The following is a 22,611-nucleotide window of genomic DNA, read 5'->3' on the forward strand; positions in this document are numbered from 1 at the left end:
GGAAACATGCGTCCAACTAAGGTTTTCAACGTTTCAGCCTGGACCATTGCAGCCTCAGCCTGAAGCTTAGCAGCCTCGGCTTGAATTTTACCTGCCTCGGCCTTCAACCTTTCTGTTTCATTTTTGTGCTTCTTATTAGTTTCGGCTTTTCGTTCCATCTTAAGTTTCTTATATTCCAGCCTGGCCCCTTCTTGTTCCAACCTCACCCGTTCATTTTCCGCCAGTAGTCCCATTACGGAGTGAAGGTGTTCTTCATGTTTAGCAGCTTCATTGGCAGATACAAGAAGCTCTTCTTTGAAGGACAAAGGTCTCTTGTGAGCGTTAGGCAATTCAGCTGTAACAAAACTATGTTCAGTTATGATACCAAATATTAAGAAGCCTATAAACTAAGCAGCGGACAATTACACTGTAAGTGTTAGATGTCCTTCATTTATTTGCTGTTGTGTTCATGAAATAATTTCATTTGCAGAGCAATGTGTTTTACAAATAAATTCTCACAAGATGACAACGAATGTTACGAAAAAAGGTAATGTCATCTTGTGAGGTTCAAATGTTTAAGAACAAAACAGGGTAATTATTTCCCCATTCCAGAGATGATGCCAAATAACTGTGTCGATATTATGTTCGTTACCGCAGCAGGCGGTACCAAACATATGAGGAAATAACTGTTCACAGGTAACGTTATGATAAACGCCTGGGCCCGCGAGTAAATTACAAATTCATAGAACACTGATAGACATCTGTATTGTATAGTATATGACTTACAACTGGTATAAGAAAGTGGCAGTTGGCCATCACTGGTGTTTCCGCTCACAGTTGTTGAGCAACTTGCCTCGGCATCTTGGATAATACGGAACTAATTAATATTATTCACCATCTGTGTAATATGTGAAAAAGGTTGACTTATTTTGCGAAAGAGAGTCAGATTGATCTTGAAAGGTAATAACAATATTAATTTGAGCGCATGTTAAAAGGAATTAAATTCGCATCGCATGAATAAAGTATGTGCGAAACGAAATTTGTTTTCACTTTAGCTAAAGGATAGGCAACTCCCTTTTTTCGACGGCAGCTTAATAGATACATGATCTGTTCCGGCTTAAGTTGTCAGCACGCACATACCTATGTGACGTAGCTTTGTGCGTGCTGACAAGAGACGAAGAAATACTGATTTTCAGTAACTGAAACCTCGTGAGAGGGAGCCGAATCGCAGCCAAATATTGAAATTTGTTACAGAACATGTAGAAAAGAATTGTATATACAAACACTCTAAAATAAGAAGCTGCTTTGAGCGTTTTTGATATGTCTAATCCATTGTTTGGGTTAAAAATTTCAATTGATCATGAATTATCTCTACAACACAACTATAGGTAAACAAACAGGTCGTACACTTGCATTTCCACTGGGAAAAGTCTTTGAAAGCGTTAGATTATTATGTTTATACGACAAGATAAACTAAAGTATATTACAATGTGAGAGAGGGTTGTTTATGAAACTATCGGTGAACGTTAGTAAGGTGACAAGTATTTGGCAACTAGGTCATTTGCTACTGTATTTTTAGGTTACTTACACGACTTCGCAAGGTATAGGTTCTGAGAAAGAACTGCTAAAGTCTCGCTGTAAATGTAAAAATAGCTCTTAGTATTTACTAGACCAACAAGTAACATTCTACAAATGTCCTGGAGCCCTCTGAAGAAGGGTTAGGTCACAAACAACATTGCATAATTCCTCAAGATGATTGCTTTTTCATCTGAGAGCCGGTTGGCCTCGTAGTAAACAGGTAAAACAAATTGTAAGATTTCAGGCCCACTTTTGATGTAAATCTATCGTTTAGAGCGGACACTAACTTAAAAGATGCAATACCTATAACTGCCAAGGAGTACACTAATATTGTGAAGACAATGTTCATAGACAGAGCATTTCTTGCAGTTTAGGCTCTAATCATTTAGGTAAAATGCACCGAAATGTCGTCGCAAGCATTACACTTTAGGGCCTTGATTTACAAATATATAGAATTAGTGAATTACGCAGTTGGTTCCATTAACAGCAGTATCTAATATTGAACAAAATTGTACGAATAACCGCGGAAAAGACCACTTCACACTGATTCACTTATGATGCTCTTGGAATAGTTTGTTAAACAGGAATAAAAATACGTACATAAGACGTTAGGTGACACCTATCATTGGATGAGACTGTTTTAAGAAACAATAACAATAGGATGTGGACAATTCTGAAAGAGGTTTTTCCAAATGTAAATGATCTCATTTATGGGTTAGTGAAACCATTTTAACTCACGATCACTTCCAATCTTATCAAGTTCAAGAAGTATCTTAATGTACACTTGTACCAAATAAAGACTTACCGGCACAATGTATTTATTGTTCTTTCCATATATTTTTGGATTACAGAAAGTCACTTAGTTTAAAAAGTAAAGTCACTTTCAGGAAATTGTGGCGCTGATGAAGGTCCTGGAAGAGATGCACTAAAGGGCACATCGGAAAGTTCGTACCCTCCGGCTATCCCAAACATTGAGGCCCTTGGAATCAATGTGGCTAAACGAGACTAAATCGGTGTAAGTTCGCTAGTGTGATTGATCCCTCCACCAGTCTTTTTGTTTCATGGCTCTTCTAGCCACTCTATTTTTAGTGCACTCTTTAGAGCCGTCTACTTCTTTCTTACTTCTTCACCAGTGCGCTCTTGCCCACTGATGTGTTTCAAACGATCAGCAATCGTTTGCCACATTTTTCGCCTCTCCTGAGATTTCCTGTACTGATTATTCAGCAGGGAGGGCACTGCCAAAAGTTGAGAGACAAGACATTCCATCTCGTCATCGGAATGTGTCCCCTTCCTCAGTTTCGGTGCCATTTCTTAAGTTATGGCTTACTTATTAGAAACTAATGTTAGCAAAACTAGAATTTATCCAAACTTAAGTGCCAAATTGGAGTAAAATGTATCAACGTTGATAAATGAACAGTACCATTTATTTTTCTATTTAACAATTTTATTTATTTTTGTATTTTACAAATTACTCATTAAACGAAAGTTGATACTTTGCAAATTAGTTCTAATAATAAGCCATAAACTTAAGAAATGAAAACTGAGGAAGGGGACACACCGATGAACGAATGGATGTATTGTCTCTCAAGAATAATCTTGCAGTTTGGCTGTAAGATTTCCCACAATTCAGTTCGAACAGTTCAGTTATTTTCGGTTTCAGTTTAGGGACTAAACTGATTTAATTGCTTCAGTTCAGTTTCAGTTTGCACATCTCCAAACTGATCAGTTTTCAGTTCGGTACGGTTTATTTCTTAAACTTCACTGATAAAAACTGAACTGAAGAGATAGTTAAGTACTCTTTCGATATATCGCGAGAAACGACATCAACACGTTCCCGCAAACATTGGTTGAACAATAGAGAACTGGCATCGTTTAGTATTGCATGCTGTATGATATTTTGAGGGATGTGTCGCCTAAAGTTACCTTATTAGTGTCGCGTATATTTCATCATTTATGTCGCGTATATTTAATGATGCATAGAAATAAGCTATTAATTTTAGTCCAGTGATTAGCTGGGACCCTTTGCAGAGAGACACAGGCTAAAAGAATACCAATAATTAGTAACGAAAAATCCCCGAACACATCGCAATAGTAGAACTCGCAGCAGACAGCGCGCAGTCTATTTACCCTTTTTTGTGGTTTCAACTAGAGTTCGTTCTGGTGGAGTCACCAAATAAGTGTTTACTTTTAAAAAATCGAAATCGGAATGATGGGGAAGAACAGCCCCGAACACACGGTACACCTGTCTCCATCCATTGCCAAAGCACAAGTAAAAAGGGTATCATAATTAGTTAATTAGTCAAAGTTAAATTGTACAATGTTAATAATTAGTATTTAGGGTAATAAACATGACTCTTAAGGTATGGCACTTCACGATTCCAAAATAGAAAATGTTAGCGCTTAATAGTTACAATCTGGGTATTTTGGGCCTCTGACACCGTATTTTTCTTCTTGATAATCTCTGAAGGGGAGAACCGAACTGAGAATTTCAGTTCTTGAAAATCTTGACGAAAGAGATTCAGTTCAGTTTCAGTTTTAGTCAAAAACCGATTTGAACCGAACTGTGGGAAACCTTATTCGGCTGCACGTCACAAGTGCAGTAGAGGTGAAAGAATTGGAACTTCGTGAATTAGTTAAAGTCTATTTAACAGTTTAAGCGCTAGATGGCACGATACACCGAACATTAAGGTCAAAGGTCTCTTGCACTGATTTTTGAGAGTTAAATGCACTTTCAAGTTCTGTTAATTGGCTCTGCACCGAAATATAGTTACGATTACGTAAAGAACTGAACTGAGCCAGAATGTTCAGGCCCTGCCCATATGGACATCCAATCAACACCCTTAGGTCAAAATGGCTTCATCAGCATAACATCCAACCAACTGCTTTAAGTTCGATCCTGACCAACCAATCCGCGAGCTTAAGTCTGGAAGAGGAGCATACTTTTTCAGCAGAGTACGGCCGCAGGTTTTAAGGCATTCGCCCCTTCGCATGTGTGATGGGGTGAAAGACTGGTGGCGCCCCTACACGCGGCGAAGGAAAACTAAAAATACGAAGCTTTTTCTCTTCGGGAAAACAGTCTCGCTACCTGCCTTATATAAAAGAAACGCATAATTTTGAGAAATAAATTAAATTAAGAGTCGTAACTTCGTAATAATTTCTTTGGTAAATATAACATATTTCTTTTCAAAGATATTATGCCTAGCTTATGTAATGAAAACATTTGGTAGGGTACAAAACATGAATGAAGGTCAATTAGGCCCTACATATAATATAAAACATGGGTTATTATTGTCCTTGGAAGAGTATAAGCTTTGTCAATTTTTTCCTGATAGCTTCTTTTTTGAGCTGATTATTTAAATCCTTGCTGATTTTCCTAAGTCGAATGTTTGTGTAAATTTTAACAACGTTTTTGATTAAAACATTGACGTGATGTTGCGGGCCAAGTTCATCATCAAACATGTGATCTGTTAAAGTTGGGAAAATGTTTTCTGACACTAATTGTCCCATTACTAGGCATTCGATTTTTAAGTTTATGTTTTTATCAGTTTTTTGGCCAAGTCCTAAAAACCTTATGGCTTTTTCTGTCAGACTACAAATCTTCACCACACTAGGGGATGAATGGCAGTAGTAGGATTTTGAGAGAGCTGGATCAAAAAAGCGGTGGAAGAGCGGTGGAACGGCGGTGAAAAATTTTTCAATGTTAAAATCACATAGACATTTAACATGGTTGAGAGTTCTAGATCAAAAAACGACGAAAACTCGGTATAGCAAGGGTGAGCGAACTAAACCAAAAGCGGTGGTTATGGTGGTATCTTATCTATTGTGAGATAAAGATATCAGAAATTATTGGTATATAAACCTTCACTATCGGGAAACTAACATATTCGAGTAAAAAGGAATCTGAATGATGTGAGTAATTACGTTCTTTATATTTAAATAGATTTAAGCTATACTAATTAAATGATATTTAATTTGAAATAGATAATGTACACGAATATTTCTTATTGGTAAAATCTTAGTGTCTCTTTTCCCTATTCGACAGAATGTCTACCGTAGTTTTGTTTCCCCTCTCAGAAGAAAAAGTGATCGAGATTACACCGAAGTTAGGTGTACGACTGGGGTTAAAAGATAGTTCAACTGCACTCATCCTACACGAATCTGATTTCCACGAACTCTACGCTAGGAAGGACGAAATTTTATCGTTCTTTGAAACTGATGACACCCTAGGAACATCATGGTTTTTCACCAGTTCGGAAACGAAACGTGTGGAGTTGCGAACGTATCAAGACCGGAAGATTCTAGACATCCGAGAAATGTACCCCGGAAGAGGTGCTATGTACCAAAAAGGGCTTTGCTGTCGGATACCACCTTACCAAGACGTTAATGGATACGTATAAAGACGTGGTGACATTTCTCAAGGAGGCGAATCGGGTGCATAAGTTATTAAAAAATTGTATTGTAGAACAATTGAAAACAAATATCCGTAGATGTTGTTTCGGATGTAATGTTGACCACCCTTCCCAAATTCAACACGATTGTTTAAATGACTGGGAAATGCGTGTTTCAGTGAACTTTGACACCGCGATAAATAACTTAGATTATGTAACAATAAATAAGGTATTTACAATGAACACTTTTTTAAGTGACGAATTTTGTAAGTGTATGATTGAGCAAATCGTTTGTAATGCTCAACAATATTTGTAAATAAAATTAACTTGGTACTTTAAATGTGATTCTTTCCTAGTAATGAATATCTGTAAATAAAATAACTTGAACTTTAAAGTGATTCATTCCTAGTGTTGACCGAAGGGTGGTGGGGAAGTTTCTCAACTCAAACCCAAAAGGTGGTGGAAATAATACTAACTTAATTTGTTTGTAAGATAAATTAATTTGAAATAAGTGGTCCTTAAGCTTGCACTATCTGAAAACTAATATATTCAAGTGAAAAGGAATTTCAATGACGTGAGTAAATAATACGTTCTTCACTCCACCACAATGTCATATCTTTATTTAATCAGTTGGAATATATACCCACTTCAATAACATTGAACTTAATCAACTCCACCACAATAATCCACCAACTAGGGTATATAAAACCCCAACAAAACACTCAAATTAGTTAGAACGTGAAAATGTTTCCCTACACCATATGTTTCACGGAATTCAGTCGGATTTAGTTAGAACGTGAAAATGTTTCCCTGCACTATATGTTTCACGGAATTCAGTCGGATAGACGCCTTAAAACGTCACGTGTTGAGTAAACATGAGAATAAAAAATTCGGTTGTGAAAGTTGTAACAAATCTTTCACACGTAAAGATAGTTTAAAAAAACACCATCTTCTACATCAAAAGAAGGATCAAGGAAAAGAGACTAAAAGCAACGTTTCGGCAACTTCGAGAAATTTTCCAACCATCGCGCCTACTTCAGATGGAGCTTAACCATCAACATCAAGTGGTATTTACCACCATACTCCGAAACCTACGGAAGACGTAGGAGTTATCAACTTTGATGAATTAGAAAATTACGATGAAACTCCAGATGTTGAAGAAATGATGGCATTGGATAATGCTGTGGTTAGTTCGCGATATACCTTACCAACAACTGAGGTGGATCCACGCCTCCTCGTACGTAAAATAAGTAAATCTCTCATTGAATATTTGGAAAATCGAAGGAAAAAAGTGGGATCAAGTGGTATTTCCTTATCCAAGTTTGCTATATACGTGACACCCCCGACGGGCAAACCGTTGAAGTGTACCCCTACTTTAGAAGTAAAACCTTCACAACAATATCACCTGAAGAGTTCCCCATTCAAATCAACAAGGGAGAGGATCAAATCGCCAAAGCGATGGATGAATTTCAAGAAATGGGGAGCGGTTTCAAAATCCGAAATATTGAATTCTTCCAAGTTGACATCATTAAATATTTTCCTTTGGTTGGTGGTACCTATATTGAACTTCCTAAAAATATTTCTCGCACGAAAGCGGTAATTAATAAAAAATCTACTGATGGAAAGTGTTTCCTATGGAGTATCTTAGCCCACCTACACCCTACCGAAGAGAATACCAATCGTGTCACTAATTACAAACCATTTGAAAATGAACTAGATTGTTCCAACATTTCATTTCCATTTGTTTTCAATACGTTTAAACTTAAAGAATTTGAAGTGAAAAATAATTTATCGGTAAATTTATTCGCTTATGAAGATGGTCCTTTCCCACGACACGTCATTGACTTCAAGGTGTCAGAAGAACGTAGAATTAACCTCTTATATATCACAGACGAGGAAAATCAACATTTTTGTTTGATAACAAGTTTAAGCAAACTTTTAGCGGGTTATACAAACCACAACGGTAAATCGTTTTACTGCCATTACTGTTTACACCGTTTTACTGGGTGTAATGGCGAGATTAACCACCGCTCGCACGAATCTGAATGCAGTGTCCACGATCCTCAACGTATTAATCTACCCTTCAAAGAAACTGTCCTAAAATTCAAGCAAATAGAATGGAAACAAAAGGTTCCATTTGTTATCTACGCAGATTTTGAATCGATCTTAAACAGACTAAATACGTGTTTACCGGATTCGAAACTATCATCTACAACGAAACTACAAGAACATGTGGCCTGCGGTTTCAGTTACGTTGTTGTTGGACCTAATGGTAAATTATTATCAATTATCGTTTTTCTGTCTACTTAATTTGTTTTTCTTTTTAGGAGCAAACCCGCCTGTTACTTATAGAGGACTAGATGCTGTGGACGTTTTTCTTGAAAGTTTAAAACTAGACGAGGAGTACATTCAATCAGAACTGGAACGTGTGGCTCCAATTATTGTTTCTCCTGAGGATATAGAAGAAACACAAAACCCTACCAAATGTTACATTTGCGAGGAAGATTTTACAAGTGATGATATTCCCGTTCGAGATCATTGTCATTTTTCAGGTAACTTAAAATTAACTAAACTCAAGCAACATAATTCATTAATGTGCGTTTATTATTCTTTTAGGACAATTTCGTGGTATGGCTCATAATGATTGTAATTGAAAGTTGAAAACCGTGAAGTTTATTCCTGTAATAATGCACAACCTATCAAGGTGAGTTTGTGCGCTTTAAACCTAAATGATTGTAGGAAATAAACCGTCATTTAAAATGATACACAGGTACGACGCACATTTAATAATGCAAACGTATTGGCCTTCATAAGGAGAAGAAGATTTCCTGCATCCCATCAAACACAGAAACCTTCATCAGTTTTTCTTTCGGTTCACTGAGATTTTTAGATTGTTTCCGGTTTTTACCTGATAGTTTACAAACTCTAGTAGCAAATGTTGCTAAGAAAGGGTCAAATTATTTCTCTGTTCTAAACCAATTTTATCCGTCTGAACAAGTAGAACTGTTATTACTTAAACAGACTTACCCATACGAGTACATGGACAGTTTCGAAAAGTTTAGTGATCTAAAGAAGCTTTTTATAGTGTTCTAACCGAGGAAAATATATCTGAGGAAAGTTATAATAATGTTCAAGAGGTTTGGAGGAGATTCAATGTTAAAAATTTGGGTGATTTTCACGATCTGTATGTGACGGTAGACTCACTTCAGTTAGCAGACGTTTTCAAGAATTTTAGGGACATGTGTGTTGGATATTATGGATTAGACCCAGTACACGCGTTTACAAGTCCCGAGTTCGCGTGGCAAGCTGCTCTACACATGACCAAAGTGAAAATGGACCTGTTTTTAGACCCCGACATGCACCTTTTTATTGAGAAGGGAATTCGAGGTGGTGTTAGCATGATCAGTCATAGATATGCCAAAGCAAATAATCCGTATATTCCCGAAACATATGATACAGCTAAACCAAATAATTATTTTATGTACCTTGACGTAAATAATTTGTATGGACTAGATATGGAATTTCCACTACCCATTTCCAACTTCAGTTGGGTTTCAAACCATGATCTGCTACATTATACCGAGTCTCATATTTTAAACTGCCCAGATGATTCCCCTTAAGGGAATGATGAGTTGCATGAGGACCATAACGATTATCCACTAGCACCAGAGTCTATTAAAATTAGGGAACACATGTTTTCAGCTTACTACAATCGGATGATGGAGGACTTGAATATCCCGATAAAGGATACACTCCCTAAGCTAACCCCAAATTTATACGACCGGGAGAGATACGTTATACATTATCGGAACGTGAAATACTACCTTTCTAAAGGGATGAAACTCTCAGGTGTTCATCGCGTTATAACCTTTAAGCAGGAGGCTTGGCTCAAACCTACATCGATTTCAATACCGAAAAAAAATACGGGAATCAGGCACGTCTGCTTTTTACAGACACGGATTCATTGACGTGTGATTTCCAGACTGAAGATATTTACAAAGATTTTGAAAAAGACTCTGACCGATTTGATTTCTCAGGTTACCCTACCAATCATTTCCTCTATAGCGATAAGAATAAAAAAGTCTTGAGGAAAATGAAGGCTGAATTAGATGGTACCCCAATTCAAGAATGGGTGGGTCTTCGCCTTAAAGTATGCAGCATTTTATCGGAAAAGGGTGAAAAGAAACCTTTAAAGGGAATTTCTAAACGTGTCGTAAGGAAACACATACGCCACTCAGATTATCGGATGTGTTTATTCGATAAAAAAATTTCTATTAAATCGATGAAGCGTAATATGAGTTGTAAACATGAACTCTTCACCATCATGCAGAATAAGATATCTCTCAATCCTTGTGATAAGAAACGGTATATTCTACATGATGGAATCCGTACACTATCTTATGGCCACCACTGGATTGATTTTATAGAGGAGAGGTGTGGTGTGGTAAATAATGTTATTTAACTATATTTCTGGTAGTGATTTATTTCAAACTTAAACCTTTAATCAAAGCTCTAAATACTTTTTCATTTACAGTAATTTAACATACGCAATTTAAATGGAAAATAAAATGTTTTAAGATAGATTTATTGAGTATTTCTTGTACATATATTCGGCAATCATACGATCATTAACGTTTTTATTTTCAGTAAATCTCTTTATTATTTCAAACATTTTTATCTCCCTACACCGATAAAGCGAAAAATAGAGACATATCCACCACAAGTTAAACTAGACTCTCCTTGTAATTGACGTGAATTTTAGGTAACAGTTAGACTGTTACGTTCAATGAAATCGCTGAATTTAAATAAATCTGGTGGATTTCCATAACTCTCAAAAAATTCAGTGTTTTTTCTTCTTGAAATATATATATGGCCGTCCAGTGTTCTCCTTTCCCTTTGGATGTGTCTGTATTGACAATGAATAGAGATGGAAAAGTTTTAACAGTCTTTGGTAATTTATCCGCTGGAAATACACCTCTGAACAACTTTTTAGTGTATGGCCACGTCTTAATATTTTTTCAAGTTGTTCATCCATTATACGCTTTGATCAAATAAAACAGCGCGGTTTTTATCAATTTCTATCAGCGATTGAAACTCCGAATAGTAAATGACGCTAATTGTATTCGGTAGCGCTTCAGCGAATATTAAATCCAGTCGAACACTACCGTTCTTTATAAAGTTGAAACTTTCAGTCGAACTACCGTTTAGGTCAGATGTTAAGGTGGAAGTTATTTTTATAGCTTGAAAAAATGAGTGTTTTTAAGCAGTGATTACTCAATGTCTATTAGAGATAAAATTATAAACTTTTCACCAAAATATACTTTGAACATTTTTCTGGGTAATGAAGTAGTTTGATAATTACAACTACTTTTATTTTAATTTTGAACAATAGCTCTGTTCTCTTTATTTTGGGCACTGATTACAGTATTCCTACTGATTTTTTTCGTATTTTTTAACTGGTTCCCATTCGTAACAAATGTACGCAAGTATTGGAGTACTTTGAGACTATTCCCTTAATAAGTTTTTGAGAAATTAAATAAAATTCAAAACATTACTAGTTTCCGCCAAAATTCGTAAGGCGCTATGCTCAATTTAAAAACAGAAACTAAAGTTCGGAAAAAGACCATTTCACCAAAGAAATCAAAGATAATATATATACATCCTTGAAAAATGATCTGCAAAGCCGCAATATATATTACAGCCGAATTAGCCGCTACCTATTGAACTCTAGGCTGAAACGTATTTTTTCCCTTCTTTACCATGCCTGAAGTCATCTTTTTTGTTCATTTTCACATAATGGGTCTTTTATATTCGTAAGAGATAAGAGACCTAGCTTTATTGTCCCCAAGCCGCCACCTGTATTTCTCATTTCTTGGAAAGGGAAAGGGAGAGGGAGAGGGGGAGAGAAAATATTTTCTATAAGTATAGCACAATTTCCTAAAAATCAGAGAGAATTATGACAGAGGCTATAGGCTTTGACAATGGAAAAACCTAAATGTAGCTCATACAACAAGCGATTGTAAAAATAATGTTTTTGTAGATGCGCGCGCATAGTCGAGGGAGGGAAAAATACCTTCCATCTCTGCTTTTACCCCGTTAGGTTTTTCGAACATGAACTTTCTACGGATATCGTGACATTTTTATAAAAAGAACTTGACGATTCAGACATAATTTTAATCTCCACACAATTTATTTAGTAACTATGGGTAGACATACCGGTAGTCGTCGCCCAAGTTTGAAGCCTCTATCAAGAAAGAAACGTTTTCTGGAAAAAAGAAAACTCATCATTAGCAGGTATATTGAATTTGCTTAATGTAGTTAATACAATGTTCAGATAAATATTACTTGTAGTTTCTGACCCGAAATAATTTGTTTTTAGCAAAGCGAAGGAAAGTACTCTAAATTCCCAAATAGGTTCCGTAGAACAGTTTCCCAGTTCGTTGAGCGAACTAAATTCTTCAGTAACAAGCCTTATAGAAATAGCTACCGACGAAATCAGTATTATTCATTCATCAACCGAGAACTCTAGTTTGATACATTCATCAACCGCTGAAGCCAGTTTCATACAGTCATCATCCGACTATACAAAATAAAAACGTTAATGATCGTATGATTGCCGAATATATGTACAAGAAATACTCAATAAATCTATCTTAAAACATTTTATTTTCCATTTAAATTGCGTATGTTAAATTACTGTAAATGAAAAAGTATTTAGAGCTTTGATTAAAGGTTTAAGTTTGAAATAAATCACTACCAGAAATATAGTTAAATAACATTATTTACCACACCACACCTCTCCTCTATAAAATCAATCCAGTGGTGGCCATAAGATAGTGTACGGATTCCATCATGTAGAATATACCGTTTCTTATCACAAGGATTGAGAGATATCTTATTCTGCATGATGGTGAAGAGTTCATGTTTACAACTCATATTACGCTTCATCGAGTTAATAGAAATTTTTTTATCGAATAAACACATCTGATAATCTGAGTGGCGTATGTGTTTCCTTACGACACGTTTAGAAATTCCCTTTAAAGGTTTCTTTTCACCCTTTTCCGATAAAATGCTGCATACTTTAAGGCGAAGACCCACCCATTCTTGAATTGGGGTACCATCTAATTCATCATTCATTTTCCTCAAGACTTTTTTATTCTTATCGCTATAGAGGAAATGGTTGGTAGGGTAACCCGAGAAATCAAATCGGTCGGAGTCTTTTTCAAAATCTTTGTAAATATCTTCAGTCTGGAAATCATACGTCAATGAATCCGTGTCTGTAAAAAGCAGACGTGCCTGATTCCCGTATTTTTCTCTAATATAATCATAATGAAACTCATACACAATTAATTTCGATAGTTCGAGAATTGTGAAACCAGTATATATAGGACGATTTAGTAGAAGCTGTTTTTTAAGTGTTGAATTCCGACTAATTCATTGGTGAAAATGGTAAATTTTTCGAAAGCGGGGGAGGACGATTTCTTAAGAGCCATTTCAGGTGTGTGAACTAAGTAAAAGTCTATCCTATTTCGTAGATTTTCCATTGTTTTCCAGAAAACACTAATATTTAAAAGCTTAAGAAGAGATTTGGAAAACTCATCAGTAGCGGCTTTACGTTTTTCGGTGTAGGGTTTGAGCCAAGCCTCTTGCTTAAAGGTTATAACGCGATGAACACCTGAGAGTTTCATCCCTTTAGAAAGGTAGTATTTCAGGTTCCGATAATGTATAACGTATCTCTCCCGGTCGTATAAATTTGGGGTTAGCTTAGGGAGTGTATCCTTTATCGGGATATTCAAGTCCTCCATCATCTGATTGTAGTAACCCGAAAACATGTGTTCCGTAATTTTGATTGATTCGGGTGCTAGTGGATAATCGTTATGTTCCTCGTGTAACTCTTCAGGATATTCTAAGTCTACTTCTAAAATAAAACCGTACTGAGAATCGTCTGAGCAGTTTAAAATGTGACTTTCAGTATAATCTTGTAGGTTGTGGATTGAAACCCAACTGAAGTTGGAAATGGGTAGTGGAAATTCCATGGCTTGTCCATACAAATTATTTACGTCGAGATACATGATGTAGTTATTGGACTTAGATAGCTCATATGATTCAGGAATGTATGGATTATTGGCACGAGCGTAACGGTGACTGATCATGCTAACACCTTCGCGGATCCCTTTATCAATAAAAAGGTGCATATCGGGGTCTAAAAACAGGTCCATTTTCACTTTGGTCATGTGTAGAGCAGCTTGCCACGCGAACCCGGGACTTGTAAACGCGTGTGCAGGGTCTAGTCCATAATATCCAACACACATGTCCCTAAAATTCTCGAAAACGTCTGCTAGTGGAAGTGAGTCTACCGTCACATACAGATCGTGAAAATCACCCAAATTTTTAACATTGAATCTCCTCCAAACCTCTTGAGCATTATTATAACTGTCCTCAGCTATATTTTCCTCAGTTTGAACACTATAAAAAGCTTCTTTAGATGGTAATTGTGTTTCACTAAACTTTTCGAAACTGTCCGTGTACTCGTATGGGTAAGTCTGTTTACGTAATAACAGTTCTACTTGTTCAGACGGATAAAATTGGTTTAGAACAGAGAAATAATTTGACCCTTTCTTAGCAACATTTGCTACTAGGGTTTCGGGGCTATCGGGTAAAAACCGGAAAGAATCTAAAAATCTCAGTGAACCGAAAGAAAAACTGATGAAAGTTTCTGTGTTTGATGGGAAGCAGGAAATCTTCTTCTCTTTATGAAGGCCAATACGTTTGCATTATTAAATGTGCGTCGTACCTGTGTATCATTTTAAATAACGATTTATTTCCTACAATCATATACAGGGTTAGTACAAAATTTTGGAATGAAACTCCCTGACTTTTCCAGGTTTTCCCTGACTAAATTCCATAAATTTCCCTGACCATATGCAATAACTTGCAAGGCGTAAATATATGAAAACCAATCAAAAATTCACTCGAATCATTTTTGCACGAGTTGTCATTGTTATTAAAATACGCCCACTATTTCATTGAAACCATCAGTAAATCATAAATAACCGGTGCGAGCGAAGCGAGCTCCGCGAATTTGGGTTTCCGCTCAAGTCTCAGACAACACTTTTTTTGGTCACCCTTATATTGTTATCCAGACTATCAATTTCCCACCAATATATTTTTCCCTGACATTTCCCTGACTTTTAGGCCCATTTTCAATTTCCCTGACCTTTTAGGCCCATTTTCAATTTCCCTGACTTTTCCAGGTTTTCCAGGCCCTGATATAGGTTTAAAGCGCACAAACTCACCTTGATAGGTTGTGCATTATTACAGTAATGAATTTCACGGTTTTCAACTTTAAATTACAATCATTATGAGCCATACCACGAAATTGTCCTAAAAGAATAATAAACGTACATTAATGAATTATGTTGCTTGAGTTTAACTGGGGGAGTTAACCGTGTCTAACAATAATTTTAAGTTACCTGAAAAATGACAATGATCTCGAACGGGAATATCATCACTTGTAAAATCTTCCTCGCAAATGTAACATTTGGTAGGGTTTTGTGTTTCTTCTATATCCTCAGGAGAAACAATAATTGGAGCCACACGTTCCAACTCTGATTGAATGTACTCCTCGTCTAGTTTCACTCTTTCAAGAAAAACGTCTACAGCATCTAGTCCTCTATAAGTAACAGGCGGGTTTGCTCCTAAAAAGAAAAACAAATTAAGTAGACAGAAAAACGATAATTGATAATAATTTACCATTAGGTCCAACAACAAAGTAACTGAAACCGCAGGCCACATGTTCTTGTAGTTTCGTTGTAGATGATACTTTCGAATCCGGTAAACACGTATTTAGTCTGTTTAAGATCGATTCAAAATCTGCGTAGATAACAAATGGAACCCTTTGCTTGAATTTTAGAACAGGTTCTTTGAAGGGTAGTTTAATACGTTGAGGATCGTGGACACTGCATTCAGATTCGTGCGAGTGGTGGTTAATCTCGCCATTACGCCCAGTAAAACGGTGTAAACAGTAATGGCAGTAAAACAATTTACCGTTGTGGTTTGTATAACCCGCTAAAAGTCTGCTTAAACTTTTTATCAAACAAAAATGTTGATTTTCCTCGTCTGTGATATATAAGAGGTTAATTCTACATTCTTTATGTGCCTTGAAGTCACTGACGTGTCGTGGGAAGAGACCATCTTCATAAGCGAATAAATTTACCGATAACCCATTACATTTACAATAATTCGAATCGAACCCCATTACTTTTACAATAATTCTAATGAACCCCATTACTTTTACTATAATTCTAATGAACCCCATTACTTTTACAATAAGTCTAATGAACCCCATTACTTTTACAAAAATTCTAATGAACCCCATTACTTTTACAATAATTCGAATGAAACCCAATTACATTGTTATACAAAAATTGATCAAAATGGGCACCATCAACGTTTAAGCAAACTTGCGCGCGTCGTTTGAAAGATTCACGAACACGTTCGAAGATTCCTGGCGTGTTACATCCATCAATTTTCCTTTGTCGTAAGTCTTCGGCATCGCGAACTTCACTTCGGTATACCAAGTCCTTGAGATGGCCCCAAAGAAAAAAATCGCATGGGTTGAGATCGGGAGATCTTGCTGGCCACGCAACAGTTCCGCCTAGACCTATCCACCTCCGGGGAAACGCGACATCAAGATATGCTATAACTGCTATAACTTGAAGATTAAAATGGTGCGGTGCGCCATCGTGCATGAACCACATTATTTGTCGCAGTCGTAAAGGTACGTCTTCTAAAAGCTCCGGTAAATTGTCTCGCAGAAAGGTCAAGTACGCCTCCCCATTTAGCCTCGGTTGCAAAAAGTAAGGTCCAATTAAATGATCGCCTACAATTCCGCACCAGACGTTCAAACTAAACTGAACTTGATGTTTCATGAAAGTGGTCGCGTGCGGGTTTTGTTTCTTCTACTCGTGATAGTTATGTAAATTTAGTATCCCGTCACGCGAGAAATTGGCCTCGTCGGAAAGTAGCAAAGAACGCGGAAAGTATAAGTCATTTACCCGTGCCACAAACCACTGGCAGAAATTTACCCGTCTCGGATAATCAGCTTCGTTTAAAGCTTGTACCTTTTGCAAATGGTATGGGTGGAACTGATGTCCTCGAAAGATTTTCCAGACAAGTACATGGTTAACGCCCAATTGCCGCCCGACGCTCCTGGTACTGGTTGTTGGATCATCTTCGAAAATTGTCAAAACGGTGTCCTCTACATTTTCGGGAACAGTCAATCGCTGCACAAGGTTCAGTTCCCGACGGTTGAAGTTTCCCGGTTTCTCTCAACCGTCTGTCGGCTGCCGTAAATGTTTGTCGATTGGGAGCTTGTCGTTGACTTAAGTGCTCCTGGTACAAGCGCCGAGCTTCCACTGCATTTCCCCGAGCCAGTCCATACATAAGATGGATATCTGAGATCTTTGCATTCGTGAAGTAGATCATGATTAGTTCCAGATAAGCTTCCAAATGTGCATGTACGCCATGAAACACGTTAAGGTACACACATTTAAGCCGTCTGTAAAAAACCTACAATTTCTGACGTTGAAAACTACCCTAATGTTTAGACCAACAAAGCAATGTTTGTTTTTAACGTTAGAAGTTGTAGGTTTTTTACAGACGGCATAAATGTGTGTACCTTAACGTGTTTCATGGCGTACGTGCCCATTTGGAAGCTTATCTGGAACTAATCATGGTCAACTTCACGAATGCAGAGTACTCAGATATGCATCTTATTTATGGACTAGCTCGGGGAAATACGTTGGAAGCTCGGCGCTTGTACCAGTAGCACTTTCCTCAACGACAAGTTCCCAATCGAAAACATTTACGGCAGTCGACAGAAGCTTGAGAGAAAACGGGAAACTTCAACCGTCGGGACCTTAACCTCGTGCAGCGATTGTTCCCGAGGATGTAGAGGACGGGAAGCCCTCAGATGAGCGGTTCCCGTATGAGCGGATTCTATAATAGCGGTCCTTATATCAGCAGTTCCCAAAATAGCGGTTTCCCGAAATGGCAGTTTACCCGTTACAACAGTTACCGATACAGCGGTTCTCGTAAACGCGGCGTACCATTACAGCGGTTCTTGTAAACGCGTCGTACCATTACAGCAGTTCTCAAAAGAGCAGAAAAACAGGAATGCGAAAAACGACTGTTGTTTGTTATGGTGTACGCTGTGTAAAATGAACTTAAATAGAACTATGTTAGGATAGGTTAGGATAGGTTAGGTTAGGTTAGGTTAGGTTAGGTTAGGTTAGGTTTGGTTAGGTTAGGTTAGGTTAGGTTTGGTTAGGTTTGGTTAGGTTTGGTTAGGTTTGGTCAGGTTAGGTTAGATTAGGTTTGGTTAGGTTAGGTTAGGTTAGGTTTGGTTTGGTTTGGTTTGGTTTGGTTAGGTTAGGTTAGGTTGGGTTCGGTTCGGTTGGGTTTTTTAGGTTTTGTTTTGATTGGTTAGACTTAGGTTACTAATATTTTGGAAATGGTGTAACAATGTTACGCCTTTTCCAAAATATTGTTGCTTGTCATCTTTCACTTCCCAAATAATAATATGCCTTTTCCAAAAAAATACTGTTTACAATTATCTATTTCGGAAATAAAATAAGCTTTCTTGAAATATTTTCTATTCTGGTATTAGAATTGTAAACTGATACAGCCTGAAGAATAGTGTAATATTTAAGTGTACTTTAAAAACACGATCCGTTAGTAGGTCACATTACTGACTAAATGATCACAGAATAATTTAGTTTTCGAAAACAACGAATATAACTGTATTGTTAAGAAATACTCGAAACTGAAGACAAACACTGCTATTTCCCAAAATAGCAGCCGCTATTTCTAAAACAGCGGCCGCTATTTCTAAAACAGCAGTTTTGAAGAACGCTGCTGTTTTTTTGGAATCGCGGCTGCTATTTCGAGAACTCCTCTACCGGGAACTGCTCATACGAGGTACACCCGTAGAGGACACCGTTTTGACAATTTTCGAAGATGATGGGGGTGTGGGTTGAATTTATTACAGATGACGCAATAGACTTCCCCGCAGTTGTGAGGTGACTTGCGTTTTCCCATATCTATTGTTTTTGCGCAACGGGGGCAATTGAAAACCCTTTGACAGACTGATAGGGTTTTGCTTCCACTAGCCTTAAGGGCGTCAAAGCATTCTTGCCCCCTAAAATCGCGATGACAGGTCTCGCATCTAATTTCACCCCCCACGCAATCTTCGGCCCTTTGACAGGAATAACAATACTTGTTGCAAGCGTGAGTGAAGTCTAAGTTGTTATATCCTACAAGGCACCTCTCGCAGAAATAATGAAAATTGAAGAGAGGTTTAGGTTTGGTGATGACGTCAAAATGATTCTGGTAGTTAAAAAGGAATAGCCGCGGCTTTGGATTACCATAGGTACCGAGAAGGAAATCGGGTTCCCCGAAAATACGGTGGGAGACGTTTGCTCTAACCGTAAAAACTATTATTTGGTAATCAGCCAAGTATGATTGAAATCTAGGTAGAGCACCCGCCCCCGCGCATTCGTCCAATGGTATTTCCGCCGCCACGGCTAATACCTCCGCCATCTTCCTAAGCCTCTCTCCAGCCTTTTTCCTAATATCAGGCCGGCGGTTGTCAGTAAAAAAAGCCAATGGAAAAAAAGCCACGGTAGTAAAAGACAAATTTACGATAACAAAAAAAGCCAAGGTAAAAAAATCCACAAACGCGGTAATAAAAGCCAATGGAAAGAAAGTCAAGATTAAAAAACCACAAACTTTAGCAATTATATTAATATATTATATTATATTAGATTATATAATTTCAAGATTGAAAGACTATGGGAGTATACGGGTTTAAGATTGAAAGACTATGGAAGTATATGGGTTTAAGATTGAAAGACTATGGAAGTTGTGAGATTGGAAAGATTTATCAAGGATTAGAAAGATTTTCTGGGATTTGAAAGATTTGTGCTGATTTAAAGATTTACTGGGATTTGAAAGATTTGTGCTGATTTAAAGATTTATCAAGAATTTATAAGATTTTCTGGGATTTGAGAGATTTTCTGGTATTTGAAAGATTTGAACATTTTTAAGATTTCAAGATTTAAAATCTTCTACAGTACGAGATTTGAAGGAGCGTCGGACCCCTCGGGTTAGCCACAATATAAGATTTGGACAACCTTACATATAAAATAAAATGGCTTTTTTCCGTATTTTTCTCTTTTTTTCCCTTGGCTTGGTTTACCTTGCCTTTTTCAACCTTAGCTTTTTTTACTGTGGCTTTTTTCACCTGGATTCCAGGCCGGCATAGTGTTTTGAAATCCGCCTCGAGGCTTTTGTCAAGGGGATGCATTGTATGATCCCTATGTATTCTAGCCAAAATTTGAGCTTGTGGGAGGCATAGCCGATCGTTAGTTTTGATTTGTATAATGCATTTTTTCTCCCTGGCAAAAGTCTCGAAGCTACAAATTCCTAACCGTTTCGAACGGTAGGCGCCTTGGGGCAACCTCACGCGCTGTATGGTTATTCCTATAGGGCCGAGAAAAAACTTGGACCCTCCTTCGGAATTATAAGCCTTATCAGCAACTACTTCTAATATAAATCCAATATCTATTTGGTTTCTTCTTCTAAAACTAAAGTCCGCGGTTTGAATGCCTGGATTACTAATGCTTGTCATTGAAATTGCAATCATGTCATCGGGTAAACAGTCGTCCAAAACGTATTCTAGGAAGTCGCTTACAGATTCGACGATGTTATTGTCAAATTGTACTTCCATTTCTCATCCATCAAGATTAAAATTGGGGAAGGACACTACCCTACTAGAAAGTGCGTTTACATCTGGTGGTGCAACTAGCGGAGATGGAGGTGGAGGAGTAAGAACCCCACCCCCTACCTGTCCCTCCCCAAATCCATTGACTCATTTTGAGATGGAGCTATAGGAGGGGTAGTATAACCATCTAAGAAGGAAACATCGTCGTTTTGAAACGCCTCTTCCAGAGGCGACAAAGGAGGAAGAGGGCTATTGATAGCCCTAGACTGCGGGGTAATGTTAAACATAGACCGAGGGGTCGCATAGTTTGCCAAGAACGTGTCATCGGCATTTAAAAAGGCTATTTCTAACGAGTCTGGAAAGTCGACTAAAAAACTATCAACTTCAATAGGGAGTTCAATTTCTACATTAGAGTTGGCCATTGCGATAACTTAAAAATACAAATACCACAAAATACTAATACTAAATCTGAATAGGCCTAAATAATAATACTAAACCACAAAAATATACTAAAACACTTATGATAAAACAATAAAATACTAAAACAATAAAGTACTTTTAAAAGTCAAATACTAAGTTAAATTGAAAGTACTTATAAAAAATACTAAAACACTTGTAGAAAATCTAAGTTAAAATACTAAAATACTAAAACAAACACTAAGTTAAAATGAAAATACTAAAACACGTATAAAAACTAAGTTAAAAATACTAAAGCACTAAGATATGGGCACGGAATAACTCACAAGTTTTGTTTGGGAGCAGAAGATTTCTTGGCTTGCATCAATAGCGGTCAGAAGTAAACTGATGAGTAGCCTAGAGTGATCCGCCCTTTTGTACTTTCGTGATACAATTAGAAAAAAAAATAGATCCCCCTCAATGTCATAAACATGTCTTAACACGTTTGGGCTAGTCATAAAACACTCTAAATATAAATTCCATTGTTAACGATACAACTGGTACGACCACGCCCCCTTCTAACGTCCTAGCCACCTGGTGTGGGGTCCAATTAAAGAGTTGACAAAATCAATTCTTTTGTTCAAGTTCCGCCCCCTTTTATGGCCATAGATCTCTTGGAATGACCCAGAAGGACAAAGGGAATAGATGCTTTTGTTCAAGTTCTGCCCCCCTTTTCAAGGTCATAAACCAACTGGTGGGGTGTTTCAATTAAAGAAAAAAATAAATTCCAATGCATCTCAGGGACCCGAGGTCATTCACCCCTCCCAAAAGCCATAAATCATTTTGAGGAACTGTCAAGACTGAAAATGGGAATGATTTGCATAAATTTAGTTAGAATTTATTTCAACGCTTAAAACATTTGAAATCGCGCTTACTAAATACACTCAGCTGCTCATTTTCATGATGTATATGCAATGTGAGAATGTTAGGTATTTATTGAGTAATCTAACGAATTCTACGAGTATTTAACATTTAAATGTCACCTTAGAATAAATTATGTAGTGGATTTTTCCTTACAAAGTATGCTAGAGGTTATTATCACCGTCTAAATGTAAATTCTTATACTCTTAGTAACGTGAATGAATTCGTGATACAATTCTATTTAGAAGAGGTACTGTTAATTATTATTGAATATCTGGATGTTTTCACCTACGAAGGCATAACACTCGTTTTCGCGAACTCTATATTAAATTTTCTTTATCCATTAAATCATATCTAAATTCCCTAAGATATTAAACCGTTGCAATTGGTATTATTTCTTATTAGTCGCTATAGTTGAAGAATACACCACTTTATTTATCATTGACAAATGAACTATGGTTAATCTTCAAATAAACGGAATGGAATATAGAATTTAAAAGAATTTTTATGTGTGTATCTTTAAATGTAAGAAAACGTGACTTATTTTAACAAGAAATGTTTTTT

The 22,611-nt window shown here is 37.0% G+C and overlaps 1 protein-coding gene across 1 annotated transcript; it reads right to left on the bottom strand.

The window, feature by feature from the left end:
• Positions 1–12,659: 12,659 nt before the first annotated feature.
• LOC149659278 (uncharacterized) lies at positions 12,660–17,655 on the bottom strand. The gene is made up of 10 exons (XM_089844054.1): positions 17,626–17,655; positions 17,126–17,230; positions 16,609–16,906; positions 15,699–16,139; positions 15,419–15,643; positions 15,242–15,329; positions 13,376–14,594; positions 12,963–13,193; positions 12,732–12,887; positions 12,660–12,665 (listed from the first exon to the last, which is right to left on the bottom strand). Exons 1-10 carry the CDS (start codon positions 17,653–17,655, stop codon positions 12,660–12,662), a joined length of 2,799 nt encoding a protein of 932 aa, XP_089700180.1.
• Positions 17,656–22,611: the final 4,956 nt, after the last annotated feature.

Source organism: Phalangium opilio, unplaced genomic scaffold (assembly GCF_054372755.1).
Source record: "Phalangium opilio isolate 3A_F unplaced genomic scaffold, DU_Popi_V2 ptg000073l_1, whole genome shotgun sequence".
Classification (NCBI taxonomy): Eukaryota; Metazoa; Arthropoda; class Arachnida; order Opiliones; family Phalangiidae; genus Phalangium; species Phalangium opilio.